Raw genomic sequence first — 23,670 nt, forward strand, 5'->3', positions numbered from 1 at the left:
TTGAATTTAGACTCAAAAACAGTAAAGTTATTCTTTTAAAAAATCCCCAGCTATACATTTGTTCCAGTTTCACTCATTTATTTATGTATTCCATTTCTTGACAAATTAGAGCAAGAAAAAAATGAAATTCTTATGTCTGCTGTGAGTGAAAAAACAGATTGATATGTGCTATTTATTTTTCATGTGTTCGGTGTTAAAAATATTTGCACTAGCCAAGCATAGCGGTACATACCTTTAACCTCAGCTCTTGGGAGGCAGATGCAGGTAGATCTCTGTTGTTCAATACCATCTTGTCTACACAGCAAGTGCCAGGACAGCCATGGCTATATAGGGAGAGCACGTCCCAAAACCAAACAGAATTAAGTGTAGTGATGTTTTACTAAAATGGCGATCCCTTCCATGTAAGTCTAAAACTTAATCTGTACCTCACTATCTATTTTTGGATAGATAAGTTTGTAAGAAATACGTAGAAACTTGGGTTCATCTTTGGCCTTTGATATGGCTATTTTTATTGATAACATTTGGCCAGAACAGAATGGCCTTTTTCTAGGTAAGGCTCTAGTCAACGGCTCAAAGACTGCACAGCAGAAAAAATTGGACCACTTGCTTCCCTTCAACCTCTAAGTGAGAGTCACAAGTGGGTAGCCCTTTGGAAGAAGATTATTTGAAAACTATTTAAAACTTTCATACTTAGAGAAATGCATTTGTGGACAACTTAAAGCTAAGAGCACTGGCAGACTTGGGGCCGGCTCCTAACACTACAGCTCAGTAGCTGTGAGAATTTGACTGAGGGTCCCGGGATCATACTGTGTTGTGAGTAGATAAGCATTCTGTAGCATTCCGCAGCTAGAAGTCCATTAGGTGGTGATGTTATCTAGTGAATGTGTGTGTGTGTGTGTGTGTGTGTGTGTGTGTGTGTATACGTGTGTGTACATGTGTGTGCCTGTGCATGCATTTTTTGTGTGTATATGTGTGTGCTGTGGGGGACAGGTGTGTATGTGAGTGTTTTGTGCATATGTGCACCACATATGTTCCTGGTGTTTGCAAAGGTCACAAGAAGGTTCCATGTCCAATAGAACTGGATTTAGGGTTGGTTGTGAGCTGCTGGGTATGTGCTGGAAACCAAACTTAGGCCCCCTGCAAGAGCATCCACTTGCTCTTAACAGTTGAGCAATCTCTCTAGCTCCTAGTAAATGTTGCTTTTTTTTTTAATGCATAAAAATAATCTCAAAGGCTTCCAAACTTAGCTGAGGGGCTGTGAAGATCTCACTTAGCGAGTGAAGTACTTGCCTTGCAAATACAAGGAGCCAAGTTGGGGTCCCAAGCAGCACGGAAAGGCTGGATGGGCGCTGTATGCACACCTGTAATCACAGCACTGGGGAGGTGGAGACAGGGTGGTCCCTGGACTTTGCCTGCCAGCTAGGTTACACGAATCAGTAAGCCCAGATTCAGGGAGAAACTCTGACTTGAAAAATAAGGTAGAGAGTGATTGAGTACTCTTCAGGCCTCATTATGCACATGCACACCCATGTACACACTCACATACATGAGTGGCCCCACAGGAACATGACACACTCACACACAAAGTTGTCTGGTAAGAAAAATTGTATACACCCCTGGCACATACATATACAGGTAAAAATAACTTTTATTCTCCAGTTGTAATTGTCTCCAAGGCTTACTGCTTTTGTCTGCTAACTTAGTCCTGGTCCTGGAAGCGTGTAGCCTCCAAACAACCTAATCTATGCCTAGAATTCTTTCAGCCTCTGAGACTTATGGATGAATAAGATCACGCTTTCTAGTTCTTCCTGAAGTCTTGCTGGCTGGTTCAACTCAGCTCTTCTGACTCAAACTCCTCTCCTAGCTGACTGATTCAATCTGTCTTCTTTCTCAACCTATGACTAAATTGCTCCGCTTGGCTTCAAACTAACTCTAGCAAACTATTCTAATCTGGCTCCTTATTCTTTGGCCTGTTCTGTCTTCACCTGTATCTCGTATGTTTCCTCTTCATCTTCTCTCTGTAAAAACTCTCCTGGTAAAAACTGCCCCTGAGTTCCATGATTTGAACTGCCACTAACTCCACTGCACTGCACTGCCTCTTCACTCCCTGACTCAACCAAACTGAATGGAAAGATCTGCTTGCCTCTGTCTCCTAGGTGCTGAGATTAAGGCTGTGTACCAGCATGTTTGGATCTAAGCTTTTCTTTCCTTAAAACTTGCTCTATACCAGGCTGGCCTCAAACTCAAGAGATCTGCTCGCCTCTGTCTCCTGGGACTAAAGTCTTGTCTGTATTCCAGCTGGATCACACAGACCTAGAAGATCTTTGGATGTGATCTCTTGCCAGGGCAGCCATGTTCTGAATTAAAATTCCTCTACATACACACACACACACACACACACACTTCTATACATATACATCATATACATATATATTATATATATATATATTCCAAAAACATTGTCCTATTTCAATAAGTGAGGGAGAGATAAACCTGTTTTTGTTATGATCCCAAATGTGGCATGGGAACGGTCTTGTGAGAGAACAGGTGATGTTAATCCACTAGAAGGCAAACCACCTTATGCGGGAGCTTGATTGTTGCCAGCTGAACAGTGAACAGACTCTGGGAGGAGATATGTAAGTGAGCCAAAAACAAGAGGTGTGGCCTTTGGAGACTTGGGATAGTTTTGGCTGTTCATCGCACCACTTCGAGACACTCCTAGAGAGAACCGCTCAGGGGAAGGCTTCGGGGGGTCCTGCTCCTGCTGAGATTCTGGGTTCTGGTTACTTCAGGTTCCAGCAGAAGAAATCCTGCTGATTCCGCCAGGAGAATCGTTCCTCGGAACTGATATCCTTACGGTTTTGTTATTGTATTTTTTAATCCTCTTCTCCCATTGTTTTGGTTAGTCGGGTTATAAGTGATGTACTCTTGGTTAATAAGTTTGTAATAAAATATATTTGTTAAGAAAATTGAGCCTACAAATAAATAGTGTAATGTTCACATTGGGGTAAGCATCCCAGTTTCCTCATAGACTGATCATTTCTCTGTACTGAAGATTAATAATTTTTAGCTTCTTTATAATACACAGTTGGTTATCATCACCTGGTTACTGCACTGTGCAACAGAGCACTAGAGTTTATTTCTCCTGTGTGACTGAAAATGCAACTTGGCCAAACTTACTCCATGCCTCTTTTACTTAACTCTCCCCAGCTTCTTGGAAAGGCCAGTCTGCTCTCAGTGTCTGGGATGACAGACCATCTTCCAGCCCCACCCAGCTTGCTGCATATGACAGAATATCACCCCTTCCTATGGCTGAGTAGTATTCTGTGGTCCATATGCACCACATCTCCTTTATTCACCCTTCAGTTTACAGATGCTTGACATCATCTCTATTTCTTGGGCACTGTATTCATTGCTCAGTTTGTGGATACTTACAATTGCCTGGTTTGTGGGGTACTATGAGCAGTGCTGTTATAGACATAGTGACACAAATGCCCTTCAACAATCTAACTTGGTTTTCTTTGGACATCTGACCAGGAATGGAACGGCTGGCTGGAATAGTAGTTCTATTTTTAGTTTAAAATTTATTTTTAAGGATTTATTTATTTTATGCCTATGGATGCTTTGCCTGCATGTATGTATCTATACATCACGTACATGCTTTGTAACTATGGAGGTCAAAAGAGGGTATTGGATCTCCCAGACCTGGAGTTACAAATGGCCACGAGCCACGTTGTTGGTCTTGGAGCTGAGCCTTGGTCCTCTGCAAGAGCAACAAAGGTTCTCAACTGCTGAGCCATCTCTCTACCCTTTAATTTTAAAAAAGGAAACTATCTACTTAAAAAAAAAGAAACTGTGCTAATTTACCACCAGGCAAGCACAGGCCAGCTTTGAGTTTCTTCACTTTCTCATCAGTTTTTCTTGTTTTTTGCCATTTTGATACTTTTGACAAATGTCATTCAAACTGGATTGGGGTGACCTCTCACCCCATTTGATTTGCATTTGTCTGGTTATTAGTGATGCAGAATATTTTTCATATACTCGTTGGCCATTATCTCTTCATTTGAGAAGTGTCCCCCTTAGGTTGCTGGTCATTTCTAATTGAATTATTGTTGCTTTGCCATTTGAGCTTATACATTATGACTGTTTAGCTTCTTTTGAGGGTACTCTTGTGTGTCAATTGTTATTAAATCAATGCTCCTGTTGGGATTTGGTCATTGGTAGGTCTTACTCCATCGTGATGCTCACGTCTTCATTACTAAAATTACTGTCAATTTGCTATTAAAGAGTCTCAATAATGGAAAATCAGTCTTTGATATTAAGCAATATTTCTTGAATAACTAGTTATTATAATTCTGTTTTATAACATTTATTGCACAGATATGTACACATATGACACATGCACACACATACACACATGCACACACAGATATATACACACAAATACACACATATACAGACAGAGACACATATACACATAAAATACATATACAGATACACATAAACACATACATAAGCATACACATATGACACATACACATATGTGTATACAAACACACACACACACACAAGTAGCAGTGTGTTAAAGACAACTGCTACTGGCTCATAAAACACCATCATTAAGTTTTGGGGATTTTGTATACATCTTGTGTCAGACAAGTGACTTAAATTTGTTATAATGATATTATTTACTCCATGAATATCAGCAAATGCCACAAATCAATGCTGCTCCCCTTTTCATCTGGAGACACAGGTATTCAACACTTGCAAGTTTGCATGTGCTCTCGGTGTTTATTTTAATAAAACAAAGGGCTATTATCTTTGAAGACAGTGTATGTACTGAAATTTTCAGGAGAAAAAGGTGATTGAATTTGTTCTTTATTCTGCATTTTCAGGGATCCGGAAAGACCGACGAGGAGGGCGAATGCTGAAACACAAGCGCCAGAGAGATGACTTGGAAAGCAGAAGTGAGATGGGGCCTTCAGGAGACATGAGGGCCACCAACCTTTGGCCAAGCCCTCTCGTGATAAAGCACACGAAGAAGAATAGCCCTGCCTTGTCCTTTACAGCTGACCAAATGGTCAGCGCCTTATTGGATGCTGAACCACCCTTAATCTATTCTGAATATGACCCTTCTAGACCCTTCAGTGAAGCTTCAATGATGGGCTTACTGACCAACCTGGCTGACAGGGAGCTGGTTCATATGATCAACTGGGCAAAGCGTGTGCCAGGTAAGGGTGTTAAACACTTCTGTTTCAGAAGTGAATTGCTTTTCAGTAATCACCTGAGATATTCTCTCTCTCTCTCTCTCTCTCTCTCTCTCTCTCTCTCTCTCTCTCTCTCTCTCTCTGTGTGTGTGTGTGAAGCATAGTAATGTCCTATGTGATTAGTGACAAGGCTACATTAGGATTTGTCAATTGCCAATATTAACCCACTATATTATTCTTGAAACCTAGGAAAAAGTCTTTAAAAATAAACACCCAGAAAAAGAAAACCTTGGGCATACTATTTTTGGTCAGTGTTCTTTGCTCAAAAGACTTGGATGTATACTACATACCACATGCACATATGTGTCTGTCATGCAGATGTCACATATGAAAAGTATTTAATGCTTAGGCATCTAGGAGAGTTTTTGATTTCTAAGATGATTATTCAAAACATCTCTATTACGAAGCATTTTTCCATAAATAATTTCTTCATCAAATATTGTTATACACTAGAGGGCGAATAATAGGATTATTTGTGGAATCCAATTATTTACTCAGTTTGCTTTCTGCATGGCGCTTTCAGAGAAAGGGAAACACAATACGAAAACAAATACAAGCAACGTCCCTGGAAACTTCCAGAAAGATCCAGAAGCTGAAGTGACACTTTGCTCCTCCTATTGGTCTCTCAAGTGCTGCTTCTATAACTCTTGACTGTTCTCATTTAAGGAGAAGGACTCTAGCAATAATAGAAACAACACTGCCTTGCCCCAACTAGTGGATTTCATATGCCGAAGCCTGTGCTGAGGAAAGGAGGAGTGGACTCTCTTTTTTGACTTATAGATCAAATCAATGGGGGATTTAAATAAAGCTTTTCCCCCTTGGGCACAAATAGATCTGAATCTAAAGATATTTCCCATGACACATAAGATATATATATAAATATATATAAATATAATGGCACACACAATATATATGTATATGTATATGTATATTTGATATATGATATAATACATGTGGAAGTTTAAGGCCTTTGTTTCCAGAGTCACTCACATAGTCTGAGTTAATGTTCATCTCCCTTTGGGAAATCTTACATGCATTTGCATAAATCCACATAAAAACACGTTGTCCTTGGAATAGGAAACTGTAGTGTAATGAGCCAATCTTATTTCAGGGCATCTATCTAGGTGGTTTTGGTAGATCAGAGTATGTGAAAAAAAAAAAAAAAAGATTGATAGAAAAAGAAAACAGGTTTTGAGGATAATTCTATTGGGCAAGCAAAACTTCTTGGCCATCTAAGGAGCTGAAAGTGTACTGAGCGCCGAGATATTTTAGCATTGCTTTGTGAGATAGATGCAAATACCTTGGGACTGGAATTGTGTGGGGCTATCTGTTTTTCCTTGAACTTTATGTCTGTCTGCTTTTGCCCTGATTTTATACTTTGAGATTAAAATAAAATAGCAATGAAATGCACAAAAGATTTAATGTTCCTCTCCCTGAGAGCCAGTTCTTGGCTGCGGTTAAGTTTTTATTATTCTGTAAACATATGCCTTATGAGAGCCTGGCAATGCTAGTTCCAGGGCAGAACTTTGAATATACGATGAGAATGAGCATATATTTTTTTGGTTTTTTAGCTGTAGAGTCCCCTCTCAATATTTTATAATGACATTTTGCTGTTGTCGTTGTCGTCCTGTGTAGCCCTGGCAGGCCATGTGCTCATCTTTCTGCTTCAGTCTGAATGAGCTAACTATATTCTTCATTATGGGAGGTCCATGAACATAGCCTCAATTTAAGATGAAAATGGAGCAGAAGTCAGGATTAGACACGCACGGTAATGAAATACCTAGCAAAGCGACCCTCATATTTCTATATGCTAATTCAAAGGGCCGTAAAATCTCTGGGTCAAACTATATTTTGTTGATTGGTCCTTTAGAAAAAAGAATTATAAAAGCAAAATACAATTATGTACAGTCATGTGCCATGTAACAACATTTTGCTTAGTAATAGGCCATGTCAGTGATTGGAGGGTCTGTGTGTTATATGGGTTGGTTTGTGGCTAATGACAGATTCACCCAGGGATACATTTTTCTAGTATGTCTCTGTCATCAAGTGACACAAGGCTGTGTGTGTGTGTGTATGTGTGTGTGTGTGTGTGTGTTTAAAATGCATCTATTGTTGGTCAAAAGCCTACTTGTCTTGGGAAAAAGAATGAAAATAGCCACTGCTTTAAAAAGGATGAAAAAACAGAGAAGATCAAAGGCCTTCGAGAGAAACCCTGAAGATGACTGTAAAAAGTTGCCGAGAAAGCTGTATTTCAAAAAGGTTTATATACTAAACACCATCTGTCATTTGAAAAGACACTTCACACTAATGAGTCAGTATAGGCAATGTCACATTCGTGAGGTGATAATTTGAGAGTAATAATGGTGATTTCAAAAACGGGACGAGAAACACCATTAAAAAGTACAATGGCAAGGAAGCCACTGTGTGGAACCAGTGATGTGATATGAATTCGAAAGAAAGCAGGGAGGGGCACAAGAAAGGTCTGAAGGGAAGAACCAGAGGAGGGGAAATGAGACAACTGTATTATAATCTCAAAAAACAGTTAAGAATATACAGAGAGGGAAGTCAAGGAAACATTTCAACAAAGAAGCCAGAAGGGAAAGGAATGACTACCAGGGTAGCAATGGACTTCATTTTGAATGATAGATTTTTAATAACCGTAATCAATACTTTGGGTCATTTAAATTTTTCCCAATGGAATATTGTTAGAATTCTCAAGCTTTGATGAGTAAAATTGTATTTTTCTTTGTCTTATCGTCTGGTCCTATTTTGTGACTTGGTATGTAGGAATTAAGAGGTGAGCATATGTAAAACGAGATGTGAGCATAGTCATTGATTCTAACCCACAAGGCACTTGGAAAGGTGACTGTAAAGGATTAGTGCTTCCTTGACACGTCGTCTAAAGAGCAGCTGGGAGAACGGCAACTCTCACCTTTCCAGTTTAGCGGAGGACAGCTCTGTAGTTGAAATTCTTTGAAATGAAAGATGCTGCATTTCTGCCATCTGAATTTAATTTGCTTAAGCCTCCAACTTGTCTTTCGCTGTGTATGTAATAGCTAGAGAGATGACTCGGTCAGTAAGGGTGCTTGCTATGTGTGCACATGCAAACACACACACACACACACACACACACACACACACACACACACACACACGTCAATAAAATGCAATTAAACAAAAATTAAATGATTATACAAAATTTTTGGTATCCAACAAGTCAAATTTTAATATAAAGATGTCTTTCACTTAAGTAAAAGTGACAGATACTCATAAAATAAGCATTCTTGTGACAAAACAAATCTTTTCTTTTGGACTTAAATATCTCTTTTGACAAATGGATGTTTTTAACAAGATAACCATTTGTACTAGACATCTGAGTTCCTTGAAGCTGTGTGACTCCTCTGGGTTTTGAGTAGCTTTCAGGGTGACTGGTCTAGGTTTTGGGGCTTTACCTTTCATGTGTCTGGATTTCTGGGATCTATTTACTCCCAATGGTGGTCTATGAAGACCTCGTAGGCCAACCTGTATGCCTTCAGTGTCACCATGGCTGACTGAGTCTGGTTTGAATTCCGCTAATGTGCAGGGAATTTACACCTCAGTGATAACAGACATTAGTTGTATAATTCTACTATTACTACTACTTACTACTATAATTTTAAGGATTAACCACTGGGGAATTGTAGAAAGGAGAGAATGTCAGTATTGGCTCTCATGAGAGCTAAGTTAGAGGAAATATAAAAGGCTATGAATCCACCTAACGCACAGCCTCAAGGAAGTGGTTGACCATTGAAAGCAACTGACAAGCATTAGACTTAGACTAGATGAAGGATAGATCCCTCCAGATCTGGAGACAATTTAGATCCAAACTACAACTCAGGGGACAATAAACAGACAAAGCGTTTTCAAAAGTGGTTTCTCTTACCTCAAATTTTACATGTGGTCATTTCTCTCAAGAAAATGTTGCTGAGACGATGAAGCGGGGATGGGAAACAACACTCAGAGCCTTCACCCTGGCCTCCTGTGGCGTTTCCTTCACATTAAGAACTTAGGCATCATTGTTACTTCCCAGTGATTACTGAGCACTGTTGCTTACTAGGTGTACTCCGTGTAGAAGGACGGACTAAGGATCAAACCGGTAACATCCTCGCCTCTGAGGAGCGTACACCCCACTAGCCCAGTCCTGCATGGGGCAAGTGAGCGCAGTTATGGGCATCTGTATTTTATGTGAGGACATGACATGTACAAATAGGAACAGCTGCTGACAGGCTCCTGTACGGATGACACTGGCTTGTGTTCATCTTATGTGTGATGATACTGAATACAAGTGGGTTCATAGGAGGCAGGTTAGCATTAAAGACACACTTTAAATTCCAGAACATTTTCCTATGTGAATCTCAACATAAGTCCATAGGGTGTGTGTGTGTGGTGTTGTTGTTGTTGCTTTTAACTTTTTGAGACAGGGTATCTTGTATCCCAGGCTAGCTCCAGCTCAATATGTAGCCAGGGCTGGCCTTGAACTCCAGCTCCTCCTGCTTCCACTGCTCAAGAGCTGGAACTATAGGTTCATAGGCTATGATAGTTACTCCTGTTGCTAGTTTTGTGCTTTTGCTGTGATTAGTTTTGAATATAAATTGTTTTGTGTGTATGTATGTATGTATGTATGTATGTATGTATGTATGTATGTATGTGTGACAAGGGTATTCCATGGCATATCTGTAGAGGCCAAAGGACAGTTTGGAGGGACTTAGTTCTCTCCTTTCATCATGTGAGTCCCAAGGATTGAACTCTAATCATCAAATCAGCAGCAAGTGCCTTTATCCATGGAACCATCTTGCTAACTTATATTTGGCTTCTTGAGGAGAGTGTCTTGCTACATTGCCCAGGCTGGCCTTGAACTTTAAATCCTTCTGCCTCAGCTCATTAAGTACTGGGATTACAGGTGTGTTCACTACATCCATCTTGAACCCAACTTTAAAGAATACAAAGAAACTGTACACTAAAATCTGAAGATAATCCAAAATTTTGTAAAAGTAGAAGAGCTAGTCTTTAAGATACATCTAAATGTCAGTTCAGCACATGTTTCTTTTTATTTGTATTTTGTGTTCTGACAGCATGAGTTTATTTTTACTTTTAAAATCATTGTCTTATCACTATGTAAACCTAATTTAAGTTTGACTGGTTTTTTTTCCTTTGTTTTCATTTTGTTTTGACAATGTATTACAATAATGAAAAAGAAAATATTTGCTGAAATCTCTCAGCCCTTGTCAAACTTCCAAGTTAAAATAAATTAGATTTGGGTCACATTTGAATTCTTGAACATATCTGACTTAAGCTTAATATATTCATACATACAGCATATTTAAGTTTAATGTATTCATGCATAGAAATATTCAAATGAGGTAGAAAAATATACAGGCGAGGAAAAGTACCTATTGAAAAATAAATCCTATAGTGAGTACAACTGAGTATTAAAACAAAGCAAGCCTCAAATAATAACAGCTCAAGCAGAACATAAAATATATTTTAATTCACATAAATGAGTCTGGACTCATAAGAGTAGTATCATATGTTTACTATTGAAGGTTCAAGGAATAATTTAACAATAGTATCTCTCACTCAGTGAATATCTGAATGTGAATTCAAAGTCAATGTATGTAAAATTCAGTTTAACTAATGTAAAATATCATGGTCAGATTATGTCTTTAAAAAAAAAAATCAAAAGTTCAGGGGTAGGCAGGTAGCTCAGCTTGTAAAGTGCTTACCGTGTAAACATGATGACCTGAGTTCAAAGCCCATGTCAAAAATATGACTCCATCCTTAGTACGGCACAAACAGGCGCGGTGGCAAGTGCCTGCAATCCCAGCATGTAGGAGGTGGAGGCAGGAGAATCAAGTTCAAGGCGATTCTCACCTGCATCGTAGTGAGTCTGAGGCCAGCCTGGGATACCTGAACACTGTCTCAACTAGAAAAGTCTCTGTGGGCAGTTATTTAGGTCCTAGCAAAGCACTGTCATTTTCATTTGGAATATATAATGTTTTATGATGTATTCTCAGTAAGGTTCAGAATCTGTAACTCAGTTCAACACAAATCTGTTGAGCTTTAACATGTATTTGAAATAATTTCAGTAGGCACTAAAAATTATGAATTAGATGTTTTTAAATTTCTGCTGAATAATTTTGTACTGTAAAATATGTCCTCTCTCCCAATTCCTTCTGCCATTCTGATATGCTCATTAAAATATTTTTGTAAGCATAAAAAAATTATGCAGAATCGTAATCCCATCTCGGGGGAGTGGAGGCAAGCTGATCTGAGGGCCCAAAGCAGGCCAGCCTCGCTTATGTGGTGAATTCTAGGCCTATGAGAGAGAGCTTGCCTCAGGAGGAACAAGGTTAATAGGTCCTGAGAAATAATCCTGTGGTCTTCCTCTGCCTGCCACACACACACATGCAGCAGTGTGCACCTGCACATGCATGAACATAGACACAGAAACACACACAAATCCATAGAGTCCATAGTAAGGTCACATTCGGGACGAAGTTTATGATTTGTTTATTATCCTCTCAACATACCTGATGTTTCCCCACTACCCCATGGCCATTTTCTGGATAAGGAAACAGAAATATATAGACAACTAGTTTCCCAGATAAGCTAGGCACTGAGAAATTGCGGTTCCTGACTGTGTTATGGTGAGGTCATCATGGAATTCCGCTTTATTTTGTTGTTCAAAAAGTATTGCATGATGTTGCAATTGACCATCACAAGCACATAAGGACCATCTTTTGGGGCTTGTGTCTACACATGTGTGTGTGTGTGCTGTGGGCATATTTCTTAAAAATGCATGCCGTACATCAAAATGTACACATTCCCATGTAACGCTAAGTTCTTCTCTGCTAAGGGGAAAGTGTTCAGATATCAAGGGATGAATAAAGTTTTTGCATACCTGTCATCAGAAAATATCACTGCCCTAAGCCACAGAGTGCAGCCTCAGCGCCAAGAATGTGTGTGTCTGATATTCTGACATGACCTGTTAGCATTATTTCTGTTTTGCCCTTTTAGGGTGTTCCAAAGATGATGAATTGCAAGTGAGTTTTATTGTTTCCACTGGGAGAGGTAAATTTTCTGAGAAAGAGAGAGGGGCGAGGGAGGAGAGGAGCATGCACAAGCTTGTGACTCTAGAGAGACACTGAATGCATCTGCAGGGGTGTTGCCATTTCTAAGAGCAGTAGCCTGTGGAGAGGCCAGGGAGGAGTGCTTGCCTCAGTGAGCTGAACATGTACCTGAAAATGCTCCCTGATGTGTGAACTGGCTGTCTAAGGACTCCAGTGCTCAGCAGGAAATGCCTCCCCTTCAAGCACTGCCTTCTGAGCTGTGGAGCTTGGCTCTGGCTTGATTCTTCCATCTTTGAATGAGCCCATTAATCAGGATTAGTGAGGGATCACTCGCTCAGTCACCTGTGGAACATAAGCCTCTGATTGTTGGGGATCACTGGTGCGATGCACAGTAAAAAAAAAACAAAAACTCGTGAACAGATGCAACCATATTTTCTCATGAATTTTTCTTTGGAAAACATTTTCATGTTAAACAATTGTAGCTTTTCCCTTAGGTTTTTTTTTTCTCACAGTCTTCTCAGAGCCTGTGTTTTGCCCATGTCACAGAAATATCTCCCATGGGAGTTTGTGTTGTGTGGCTAGTTCCTTCCTAGGTACTAGCTTTTGAAGAAATTGCAGATCTAAGTCCTCAGAGGGTATAAAGATGTATTTAGGGTCTTCCAGAAACAAGGGTGGTTAACTGGGGATCCAGAGTTCCAGAAATTGCACACATAATGGTGGTATGGTTCAAATCCCCCTCCCTAGTTATTCACATCCCTCACACAGGAGCAACATGGGATGGACTTTGGTGAGAGGAACTATATACTAAAGAAGATTTTATCAAGTAGGTTGAGCCTTGAAAGACCAAAAAACAATGACAATGTCTCTGATTTTTTAGCTCTAGAAGCAGCCTGTGACCTCCCGTAATTATTTCTTGATTCCCATAACTTACCTTGGACCTGTCAGAGTTGAACTTGCCTTGATGGAGTGAGCATATTCATGGAAGATGTCCACTTCTTGGCATGAATATGAAAGATTGAATAACATGCCTTCTATGTGTATGGGTTATATTTAATTGTTTATAAAACCATGGAACCTAGTAAAATGAAAGTTTTACAATGGAACATTTTTTTATTTCTTTTCTTTAATGTTATGTTTCTAGAGCAGTACTTAGAACCTAATAGGTGATTATGATGTATTTATTGAACGTCATTAATAAAATAAAAGCCAAACTTATGCATTAATAAACCTTGTATTTGGGGATTACTTGAAAATCCTTTTGCCGTAGTGAGCTTTAGTATGATTGGAAATGGTAGCTATGTATTCCTCCATTTCTTTGCTACTTTTGCTGGTCAGGTTATGAGCTGAGTGCTTGAGATACAGCTGGCCTACCCCTTTGGTGCTTACAGTCTATAAGGAAGATAGGAAAGGGGTGAACTCTATAGTTTGGTTAATTTTGGAAGATGGTAGAGGTGTGGACAAAGGGGAACATGCAGTGTAGATAGCAGAGTGGGTGTCTAAGGATGCTTCATGGAGTGATCATTTAGGCAGCACTCAAAGTGGGGAAGGAAGTTGTTGTCCATGAGGATGGGACAGGGTTCCAGGCAGAGACCTCAGCAACTTCAGTCCTGACAGACCCAGAACTTCTATAAACAGGGAGCTGGCAATTATCACTGGAGCAGAGGGAGGAAGGAATTGGGGGAGGGCATATTTTGAGAGGTAAGGGGATGAGAAGCCACATGAGTCCCTGTGACAGCTGGAACTCTTAGGGACATGGGGACCTGTGGCAGAAGTTGGAGGGACAAGCTTCATTGGCTATTTGGGTGAAGGAGAGATCCAAAATGGTCCAAGATCCTTGGCAGCCAGGGCAGTGAAGAGCTTTCGACAGCAACTCAAGTCAGAGGTGAGGAGCTGTGGCAGTTCTGAGGAGGGCTGTGGCAGAGGTCACTGGAGGGATGGTCATATCGTGGATGCATCCTGGGTAGAGTTGACAGGCTTCTACTCATAGGCTGGGTGAGGAGTCTGTGAGGAAGAAAGGAGTCACAGGTGCTTATCTGAACCTGAGCATTTATAAGCTGTAATTGTCAACAGTGAACAGAGGGAAGCTCTCACAGGAGGAAAATCTACCCTGTGTGTGACAAGCATTGAGACTTTTCAGGTGGAGCTGTCCAGGAGTTTGAAAGTGGGTCTACACTTGACATAAGGTTGAGTTCACAAGAGATGGGGGATGAATGAGACCACCAATGAAGCAAAGTAAGTGTGCCCCAAAGACTGAACTGTGGGACACAGGGAGTGTAAGCTAGAAAGGAGGGGCGGGCCTGGGAAATGAGATTGGCATAGAGCCCATCTCACTCCAGCATCTTCAAAAGACAAATGAGATACAGAGAGCAAAGTGAGAAACTGAGGCCAAGGATGATGAGGATTGGTGACCGCCTGCCCCATCAGGAGTGGGCTTATAGGGCACTGGGATGGAGGCACCATTGGGGTTAGTTCTTGAGAAAATGGAGGAAAATGGCTTGGAAAAAGCAAGCCTAGGAACGTCTTCCAGGGGAGGGTGAAGGAAGATGCTAAAGTCATGCCACCCGGATGATCAAAGATGGATTCTCATGCCCTGTAAGAGGAGAGTCAGTGTTGGTTGTACCTAAAGCTGGGTAGTGTGCTTCCATGATGATGCTTTGCAAATTGTCCCAGTTCTTAGGTGTTCAGAACAAGGTTTTTGACTTAGAATGAATGGAAGGAAGATGGTGTGAGAGGATGACCTGGTGAGATAGTCTTCAAGGGGACAGGGAGAATGAATGGATTAAAGCAGAGGATGGTGATCCGGGAGAAAAGAACATCTATCACGTCTGATGTCCGAGTCCTGAAGGCATCCGTGTGTCTTCTTCAGCACGCATGTCTACTCCAGTGTCCCGTGGCATTGAATTTAGCCTCATCATCAGTTCTGCAAAATGAGAAAGATGAAATGAGAGATTGACCAGGGAGTCCATTCTGCATTCAAATGATGCCTCTGGAAAATGACGAGGGTGGGAAGGGGGAGAATATGGTTGTTGAGTGCAGTGGGGCAGTGGTTTGTGTAGGATTGGTTGGTCCCTCTAGGTATAAATTGTTCCAGCCTTTTCTCAATCAGAAGAGCACACTTTCTTGTTTGATGGACTTAAAGGCAAGGTTGGAACAAAGCCCCCATTCAGATTGCAGACTGGTTTTCAGTCCCTCTGACTCCCTTTTTTTCTGTGCTTAGGATCCCAAATGTTTCCCAGAAAACAATAGTTCACTTATTCATATCCTTTGTCCAGTTTAACCAGCTGTTTCCTCAATAGTTACTCATCTGATTTCTTCATATGTGGATAGAGATTTAATATAGAATTAAATATATGCTGACGGTTTCTTACTAGATTTTGGGTTTGCATATATTCCCTTACACTCTTGGGCTATCTCTTAGCTCTGTTATCCCATTCGCAGTGAGGAAGGTTTTTAATTTGATGCAACACTATATTTGCTGTTGTTACTCTTTCTTAGTGCTTCAATATCATGTCCCAGAAAGTCCTTGCCTCCAGCAAGATTTATTTTGTGTTTTCTTTCGGTAGTTTTTTAGTATCTCTGTCTTTATCCCATTTTGCATTGATTTTTTTTTTTTTTTTTTTTTTTTGTATATGGTGTGAGACAGGAGTTTTATTGAATTCTCAGCATGTGAAATCTAGTTTTCCAAGCAACATTAATTAAAGGGATGGATCTTGACATTGTGTGTCCTTGGCACTTTTAATAGAGTTAATTGACTCCAGATGTGAGGATTTATTTTGAGTTTCTTATCTGTCCATTGCTTAATAGGCTGATTTTTATGCAGTTCCATACTGTTTTGATTATAATCACTTTCTAATACAATTTAAAAATAGAAGAGTATGATACATAAAGCTTTGTTCCTTTTGCTCAAGGTGTTTTTTTTCTAATCAAGATCTTTGTGATGCCCAATAAATTCAATGAATATTTCTATTTATATGAAAAGTATATTTTGTTAGGTATTGCATCAAATACTGTGGTGACTTCAGAAATGTGAGCAATAGCAATTCTTTTAATTAACGAACATGCTATATTTTCCACTTGTTCATGTTTTCTTCTTTATTTTTACCTTGTTGCTTAAGTTTATCCCTATGGTGTTTTTTTTTTTCTGTGTGTGTTTATTTATTTGGGTGACTATTACAATTGTCTTCTTACTTTCCTTTTTAGATAGTTTATTATTAGTGTGTAGAGATGGCAATGATTTATGTGTGTTGACTTTGTACCCTGCAACTTTACTAAATTTAAAACTAAGTTTGAACATCTTCTTGGTAGCAACTTTAGGATCTTTCTACATCAAAAGTTATGATATCACAAATAGAAAATTTTTTCTCTCTGTTTCCACAATCATGTGATATACATAGGCTTTATTGTATATAAATGTAATATAGATTTATATATTCATAAACAAAAAGAAAAAAGCACAATTATATATCTTGATTTCAAACTATGTTATTAAGTTATTGTAATCAAAAGAGCATGGTAGTTTTGTAAAAGAAGCCTACTTGTTGACCAGCAGAAGAGGTTATTTGAAAAGTTTTATGAATACATACATACATACATACATACGTACGTACGTACATACATATTTTTGTATCCCTAAGGATTCAAACCTTGACTATGCCAAGCATATGCTTTACAGCTATTTCTGGTTTTATTAGAAGTTTTAATTTATTATTAAATACTATACTGACTTTACTTATCAGCACAAGACACCTATGTGTGACTCTTCATAGAAACAAAAGAACTGTTTGTTTGCCCTTCTCCCCAAAGCTCTTCTTCTTGCCCTTTTTAATGTCACTGATTTTTGACTTACAAGTTACAAAGTACATTTCATGTATTATAAAAATTCTCATTTTACAATGAGCTACCACAACATCTTTGGGGAAATATTGATGATCATTACACAACGATGATCCAAAAGGAATTTTTGGATTCCCCTTTTAAAAAATTGGGACATATACTTAAGTAGTTCCTGAGAATGCATATACATAAAGCTTATATGTATTTTGAACTGTCCGCTGATCAAAAGCAAACTGATTTCACATTTACTAATTATTTGATTGGCTATAAAATTCCAGGTTCAAATTCCTTCCCCTTCAGGACTTTGAGGACTATAGTCTAAACCCCACTACAGCTGGTGAGATGGATTTTCCTGTGTCAACCTGAGTCATTTCGTTGCTTAATCACCTAGGAAGCCGTGATCTATCTTCTGAGCAAGGCAACTCCTCTATTGCGTCTCTGAGTTCTAGTTGCTGCTTTGTTTAATCTTGTAAATCTTCGACACATCTGTTAATGTTCAGTGGGGCCCTCAGATTTTCATCGTCTTCGTTCAGCCTTGTGAAGTGCGGTTTTGCTTTCCTCTTCCCCCTTCTCGTCCTTGTCCCCTGTTGCTTGCATGCCTTTAATACAGACTTTCTTTTTCTTTGAGACTTGGTCTCAGTTATGGCCTAGGCTGGTTTCAAACTCATCAATCCCCTGCATCAGCCCCTAGGATGCACATGACACTACCGTAACTGGCTTTGGCTGCCTTCCTTCCTTTTCTCTCTATTCTTTCCTGCGTTGTGTATGGGTATGTGGTACATGCACATGTGTGGGGGAGTATGTGTGTCTTTGGGCTCACATGCATGTGCGTACACGAGCAGGCCTGACATTGACATTAGGTGTCTTCCTCAGTTGAGGGAGGGTCTCTCATTTGGACCCACATCTAGCTGTCCGCAGGGGTCTTCTCTCTTGTCCTCCTGATGGTTGGGATCACAGATCCCACACCCCCCTGACTTGTACAAGACCACTAGGGATCTGAGCATTAGTCTTCAGGTTGGCACTGGAGGATGGATGCTTCATCGACTGGTCCATCTCCGCAGCCTGTCACTGTCTTTCTGGGGACACTGGATTCTCCCAGGTGCCTTTTATGCCTTTGAGCTTATCTCCTATTTTGTTTTTCTTTCAATACCATATTTAGGATTCTCTTACACATGAGATGACAGATACTGGATCTTCAGACCAGCCAATTCTGTTATTCATTTTATCTGCGTATTTTTATTTATCATCTTGGCAACTGTATTTTCAGTGTTTAAAAGCCTGCTGTTTGTATTGCAGTCCCCCCTCCCTACCACCACCACCCTAAACCATGCCTTTTATACCCTGCAATGCTGGAACTTTCATACCACTTTCTTCTTCTTATACACTTGTCCAGCTACAAAGAGCTGGAATTCAAGGGTGGTGGTGAGGGCTGGAGGAAGGTTGCTGATGGAGGGGACAGTGTCTGGGCCGACAGAGGATCTGAAGACTGTAACGAAGCATTCGCACCATCATGCTCTGTACCACAGTGTTTTAAAGATGTGGAAGAGTGAAGGCATACTATGGCTATGTGGCCATCAGTGGCACATTCCGTGACAATCTAGATGTGCTCTCTTCATTTAGAGCGTTTAAGGAATGAAGTCTGAAAAGAGGGAGGAATCCAACCCTCGGTACTCCTTTCTTATCACAGTTTTCTCTTGTGTTTCATCCGAAAACAAATAAATCTAAATCACTCTTCCAGTTCCTTTCCCTTTGTCTGTGGGGACAGTCCATGTGTATTTTCTTGCTTTCTTTTCTGTCCAGTGGTCCGTGGTTGGCCTATTTGTATTGTTCTTATTTATTAGTAAGTCAAGGTTGGCATGGGCAGCTGATCAGAGCTAGCAGCACAGTTGTGTAATCTTGTTCCCCTGCTGTGCTTCTCACCCTGGCTGAGGTGATATGGCGCTGGGTCAGCGGATGGAGCATTTTCTCCCTTTTTCAAAATAATAATTAATTAATAGTTGCATTGGTGTTTTGTCTGCATGAGGGTATCTGATCTTGGAGTTACAGACAGTTAAGAACTGCCATGTGGGTCTCAGGAATTGAACTCTGGTCCTCTGGAAGATCAGTCAGTGCTCCTAACCACTGAGCCATTTCTCCAGCCCTGGAGCATGTCCTCTTACGAGCAAGTCTCTGGATTGATAGTAGAGGCCAACAGGGAGTCTCGGCAGAGCTGCCTTCTTGATCTTCTGTGTGTGTGTGTGTGTGTGTGTGTGTGTGTGTGTGTGAGAGAGAGAGAGAGAGAGAGAGAGAGAGAGAGATCGATAGAGGAGCTCGAGCTCTGTAGAGCCCGAGCTTCTTATTTTTCCTTGCTCCTTCTCTCTCCCTCCGCTTGTTTTATTAATCATTTTACTCTTTTATTAATTTTTGATAGGGGATCTCTCAGTGAACCTGGAGCTCACTGACTGACTAGATTAGCCAGGGAGCTCCAAGGATTCATCTGTCTCTTTCTCTCCCTACTCAGTGCTGGGTGCCCACACTTGTGCCAGGCTTTTCGTGTATGCACTGGAGATCTGAATTCAGGGCCTCATGCTGAGCTCTATTAGCCGGCATGCTTCTTTATCCTTCACTGTAGATATGGAGCTTCTTTGTCTCCATCTGGCATCAGAACTTCTGTTTTAGCCAACAGAGCTCTGGCTGTGTATGAATGCTAACGGCTCAGGTTTATTGGGTGACCTGATCAGCATATGGTACCATTTCGGATGGTCCTGGTGATCAGCCCAGGTGCTTTGTACTTATAGGTGTCTGCCTTCTAGGAAGGATCTGGTGCCTCTCCACAGGGCCTGTGGTTTCCTTCGTTCTAATTTCTGAAGTCTGTTTCAACTACCTCTCACGCAGAGAGACAGAAGAAGCACATGGTACAGTCTTTCTCCTTCCTTAAACATGATTCTTTATTCTGAAATGACCTGAGATCCTTTTCCTTTGTTTGAGACAGGATGTGGGGGTTTGAATGAGCACAGCCATCAAAGGCTCACACGGTTGAATACTTGCTCTCTCCTTGGCAGAATGGTTTGGAATGACTAGGAAGTGTGTCACCAGAGGTGAGCTTCAAGGTATCAAAAGGCATTCCCAATTAACATTTTTGGCCTTGTCCTCGGGTCTCAAGACGTGAGTTCAACTAGTGCTCTGGCAGCCATGACTGCCCGCCTGCTACCATGCTCTCCACCATGGTGGTCATTTCGACCCTCTGAAACTGTAGGCCCCAACTTTGTTTTATAAGTTGCCTCAGGCATGGTGCCGTATCTCATCAATAGGAAAGGTAACTAAGACATGGGGTCTAGAGCTTGCTATGTTGGCCTGGCTAGGCTTCAACTCATAGAAACTGGCCTGTGCTGGAGTGTGGAGTGTGGAGTGAGCCACCATGCCCAGCTGAGATACTTGCTAAGTAAAGCCATTCAGATAGATGTACAGCAAGCCTGAAACCTTGTAATGGACTGTGGATATACACATTTGGACACACAGCTGAGTATAAACACCCAAGTTTCTCGAGTTTGCTGCTACCTAACCATTCCAGCAAATGTAGGCAGTGCAGTGAGTGGTGGCTGTGATTTTTGCCATCAGTAGTGTGTGTCCCAGCTAGACTCTGAGCAAGGAGTCAGCCATATCAGCCATAGGAGAAAATGTGGAGTCAGCTGGAGATGCGATCCCCCTACCTCCTTCCCTCTGCTCTCGGCAGCAGATGCCTCCCTTCTCTACCGGTTTCCACCATGATCCACTGACACTTCTGTTGTTCTAGGATGTTGGGAGTCAGTGAACTCTCACTGCACACACTGAGCCTGTCTCTGTTGCTGATGTGACACCCCACCCATTTGACTTTCCTCTTGCTACAACACTTGGTGTCGTCCTTCATGCTAAGTTAAGTTATTCATTGTCTTCCCAGTGTGTCCCCTCTTTTCTGGTCATATTTTCCAGTCTCTGCTGCCTCAACTTTCCAAACACTCTCCTAGTTCCTCCCTGTCTACCTCCAGAGAGGGGGGTATCCTTCCTATTGCTGGCTCTGATGGTGACAACACCGGGCACTTTTCATAGATAGCAACCCTATTCCATTTCTTGTTGCCTTGTGCCTAGTACAGTGCTCTACATTCAGGCAGTAAGGTCAAAGGGCACCAGAGGTCAACAACCAATTGAAAGAAAGGTGAGTTTGGTGGTGATGCCAGCAGTTGACAGGAAATTGGCTTCTTTCTCACTCTTGAAAGTAGCTCTGAGTTAATTAAAGAAATATTATAACGGGAAGTTGTTTCATTACTATTTTAAAAGGAATTACTCACATGCTTTTATTGGTAACAGCATGGAAAGATTCTGGACAGCTGACTGAGAAGCTAACCCTCAGTACTTTGGTGCAGCCCCAGCGCTGTGTCTTGTCCTTTCACCTTTGCTCTTTGCTGTAGTCCAGCATTTGGCTACTTTGTTGGGTAATTTTTCCTACCTCCCTATGCCACCCCAGTCCCCTCCAACCCCATAACCCTAGGTAAGAGTAAAAGAAAGATCGAGGGAAAGGGAGCATAGATCTCTTTAGACTACTTCCTGCTGATCAGGGGTGTTGAGTTCCTTGGGGCAAGTCTAATCTCTGTCATCAGGTTATCTCCAACCAGCAACCCAGCAATCCAGAGAACAGCCAATACAATTAGCAATCATCAAAAGCAGGTGGAAGGGCTTCAGTGAGTTGCTGACTAGATGGTGGTAGAACCATTACATTTTATCTGCACTCAGAAGGGGGAGCTGTATTCATCTTTCCTGGACTGTAAACAAGCTAGGAAATGCAGGCGGACGTTCAGTTCACTCTCATCTTCATAGACAAATCACAGAGTCAGAGGGGGAACAGGAGTGGGTAGAATGGAATGGGCTAGGTGAGTGTGAAGTAGGTGGCAGTGAACCTGGCATGTAAAGAAAGAACGCCATCAGCTTTTTGTGGGGGTACATCAGTGAACTCATACAGGAACCCGGGCTGGGTCTAGTATCCACAGTTGTCACTGAGCAGCTGCCATTTTTCCTGAGACCTACCGTGACAGCAGTCCAAGCTCTCTCAGGCCTCAAGTCAACAGGCCTACAACAGTCAACAGGCTTCCAGTGGACTGTTACCCTTTTCTGCAAGCTACTTAAGGCAAGCATTAATGACCAGTGAGATGGGTCAGAGGTTAGAAGCACCCCTACACCAGTCAGGCAAGTTAAGCCCCATACTCTGGACTCACATAAAGATGAAAGGAAAGGAAAGAACCGATTCTACCTTGATGTCTCATGACCTTCCTGAACACAGCACAGCACATGCCTTACCCGACACAATGCACGTGTGCATGCCCATGCGTGCACGTGCACACACACATAATAATAAATTAAAACATATTTAAAAGCAAACACTGAGAAAGTTATCCTTCCCTTCTCACAACTTTGCAGAGGCTTCTAATGAGGATATCCTGTAAACACTCTGAAATACTCCTCAACCAACAGCTCTGTGGCTGTCTCCAGTCACAGATGGACTCTGGACAGTTTCCGCTCATTAATTCCCTTTACCTCACTCTAGAAATGCAGCAGCTCATGTAAAGCGGAAGTCAGCAGAATTTCTATAAAGGGCCAGATACTAACACAAGCTTTGCAGGTATAGGGTCTGTGCCTCAAACGATCCAATCTGCCACAGTAGCACCAAATTAGCTACATGTAACATGTAAACAAATGGCCATGGACATACTCCAATAAAACTTTATTTAAAAATGGAGGGGTCAGCCTGGGCTGTAATTTTCCAATTCCTGATTGAAAGACAAAGACAAAATGTGCTCTGCCCATTAGCACTGCCACCAAGGCTTCCTCTGAGCTTTCTCTAATTTTCTAAAACTTACGGAGCAGGAAATGGCTACATTGACGACAGAGCGGTCTAATTTAATCACTGAGCTAATGGTGGCTCGCACTGCGTGTTTGCTGTGTGCCACGCATTCTGCTAAGCACTTCACACGTTTTATATGATTTGTAAAGCAAGTGCTCTTATTATTTCCATTTACAGCTCACGGAACTGAGTCACAGATCGCTTAAATAGATGGCCATGCTCATATGTCACCAATATATTAGAGCGGATGTCTGATTATAGGTTCCTAGGGCATCCGCTCAGACTGAAAAGATGTCATTAAACTGAGAGGAGGGAGTGTGAGGCTTACACACAGAAGTCTAGATTAATATCTCAACCCTGTCCTAGAACATAGCACATTAACACCGAGCCTCTCCAGTTGGCCTCAGCGTCTGCCCTTCTCCCCTGACGGATTGGTGTCAGGGTAGACAGCTGAACTGTGAGCGCTCCAGACACCTTATTAGTAGTCCTTTCCCAATGTGAAATGTAAACCTTTACGTGAGAGTCTTTAAACTAGAAAAGCTTTGCCTTTTCATTACTTTGCTACTTAGAAGACGCCATCTCTCTGCTCCCGCAGCATTCGCTTCTCTAG

At 41.2% G+C, this 23,670-nt stretch overlaps 1 protein-coding gene across 1 annotated transcript in view; it reads left to right on the forward strand.

Annotated features, from left to right (window-relative positions):
• Positions 1-4,899: 4,899 nt before the first annotated feature.
• Positions 4,900-23,670, forward strand: part of Esr1 (estrogen receptor 1) — a 124,520-nt gene continuing 105,749 nt past the window's right edge. The window contains exon 1 of the mRNA XM_051164124.1: positions 4,900-5,231. Coding sequence (XP_051020081.1) covers positions 4,925-5,231 — 307 coding nt within the window. The 5' untranslated portion in view covers positions 4,900-4,924. The remainder of the gene's footprint in view (positions 5,232-23,670) is intronic.

Source organism: Acomys russatus, chromosome 21 (genome assembly GCF_903995435.1).
Source record: "Acomys russatus chromosome 21, mAcoRus1.1, whole genome shotgun sequence".
Classification (NCBI taxonomy): domain Eukaryota; kingdom Metazoa; phylum Chordata; class Mammalia; order Rodentia; family Muridae; genus Acomys; species Acomys russatus.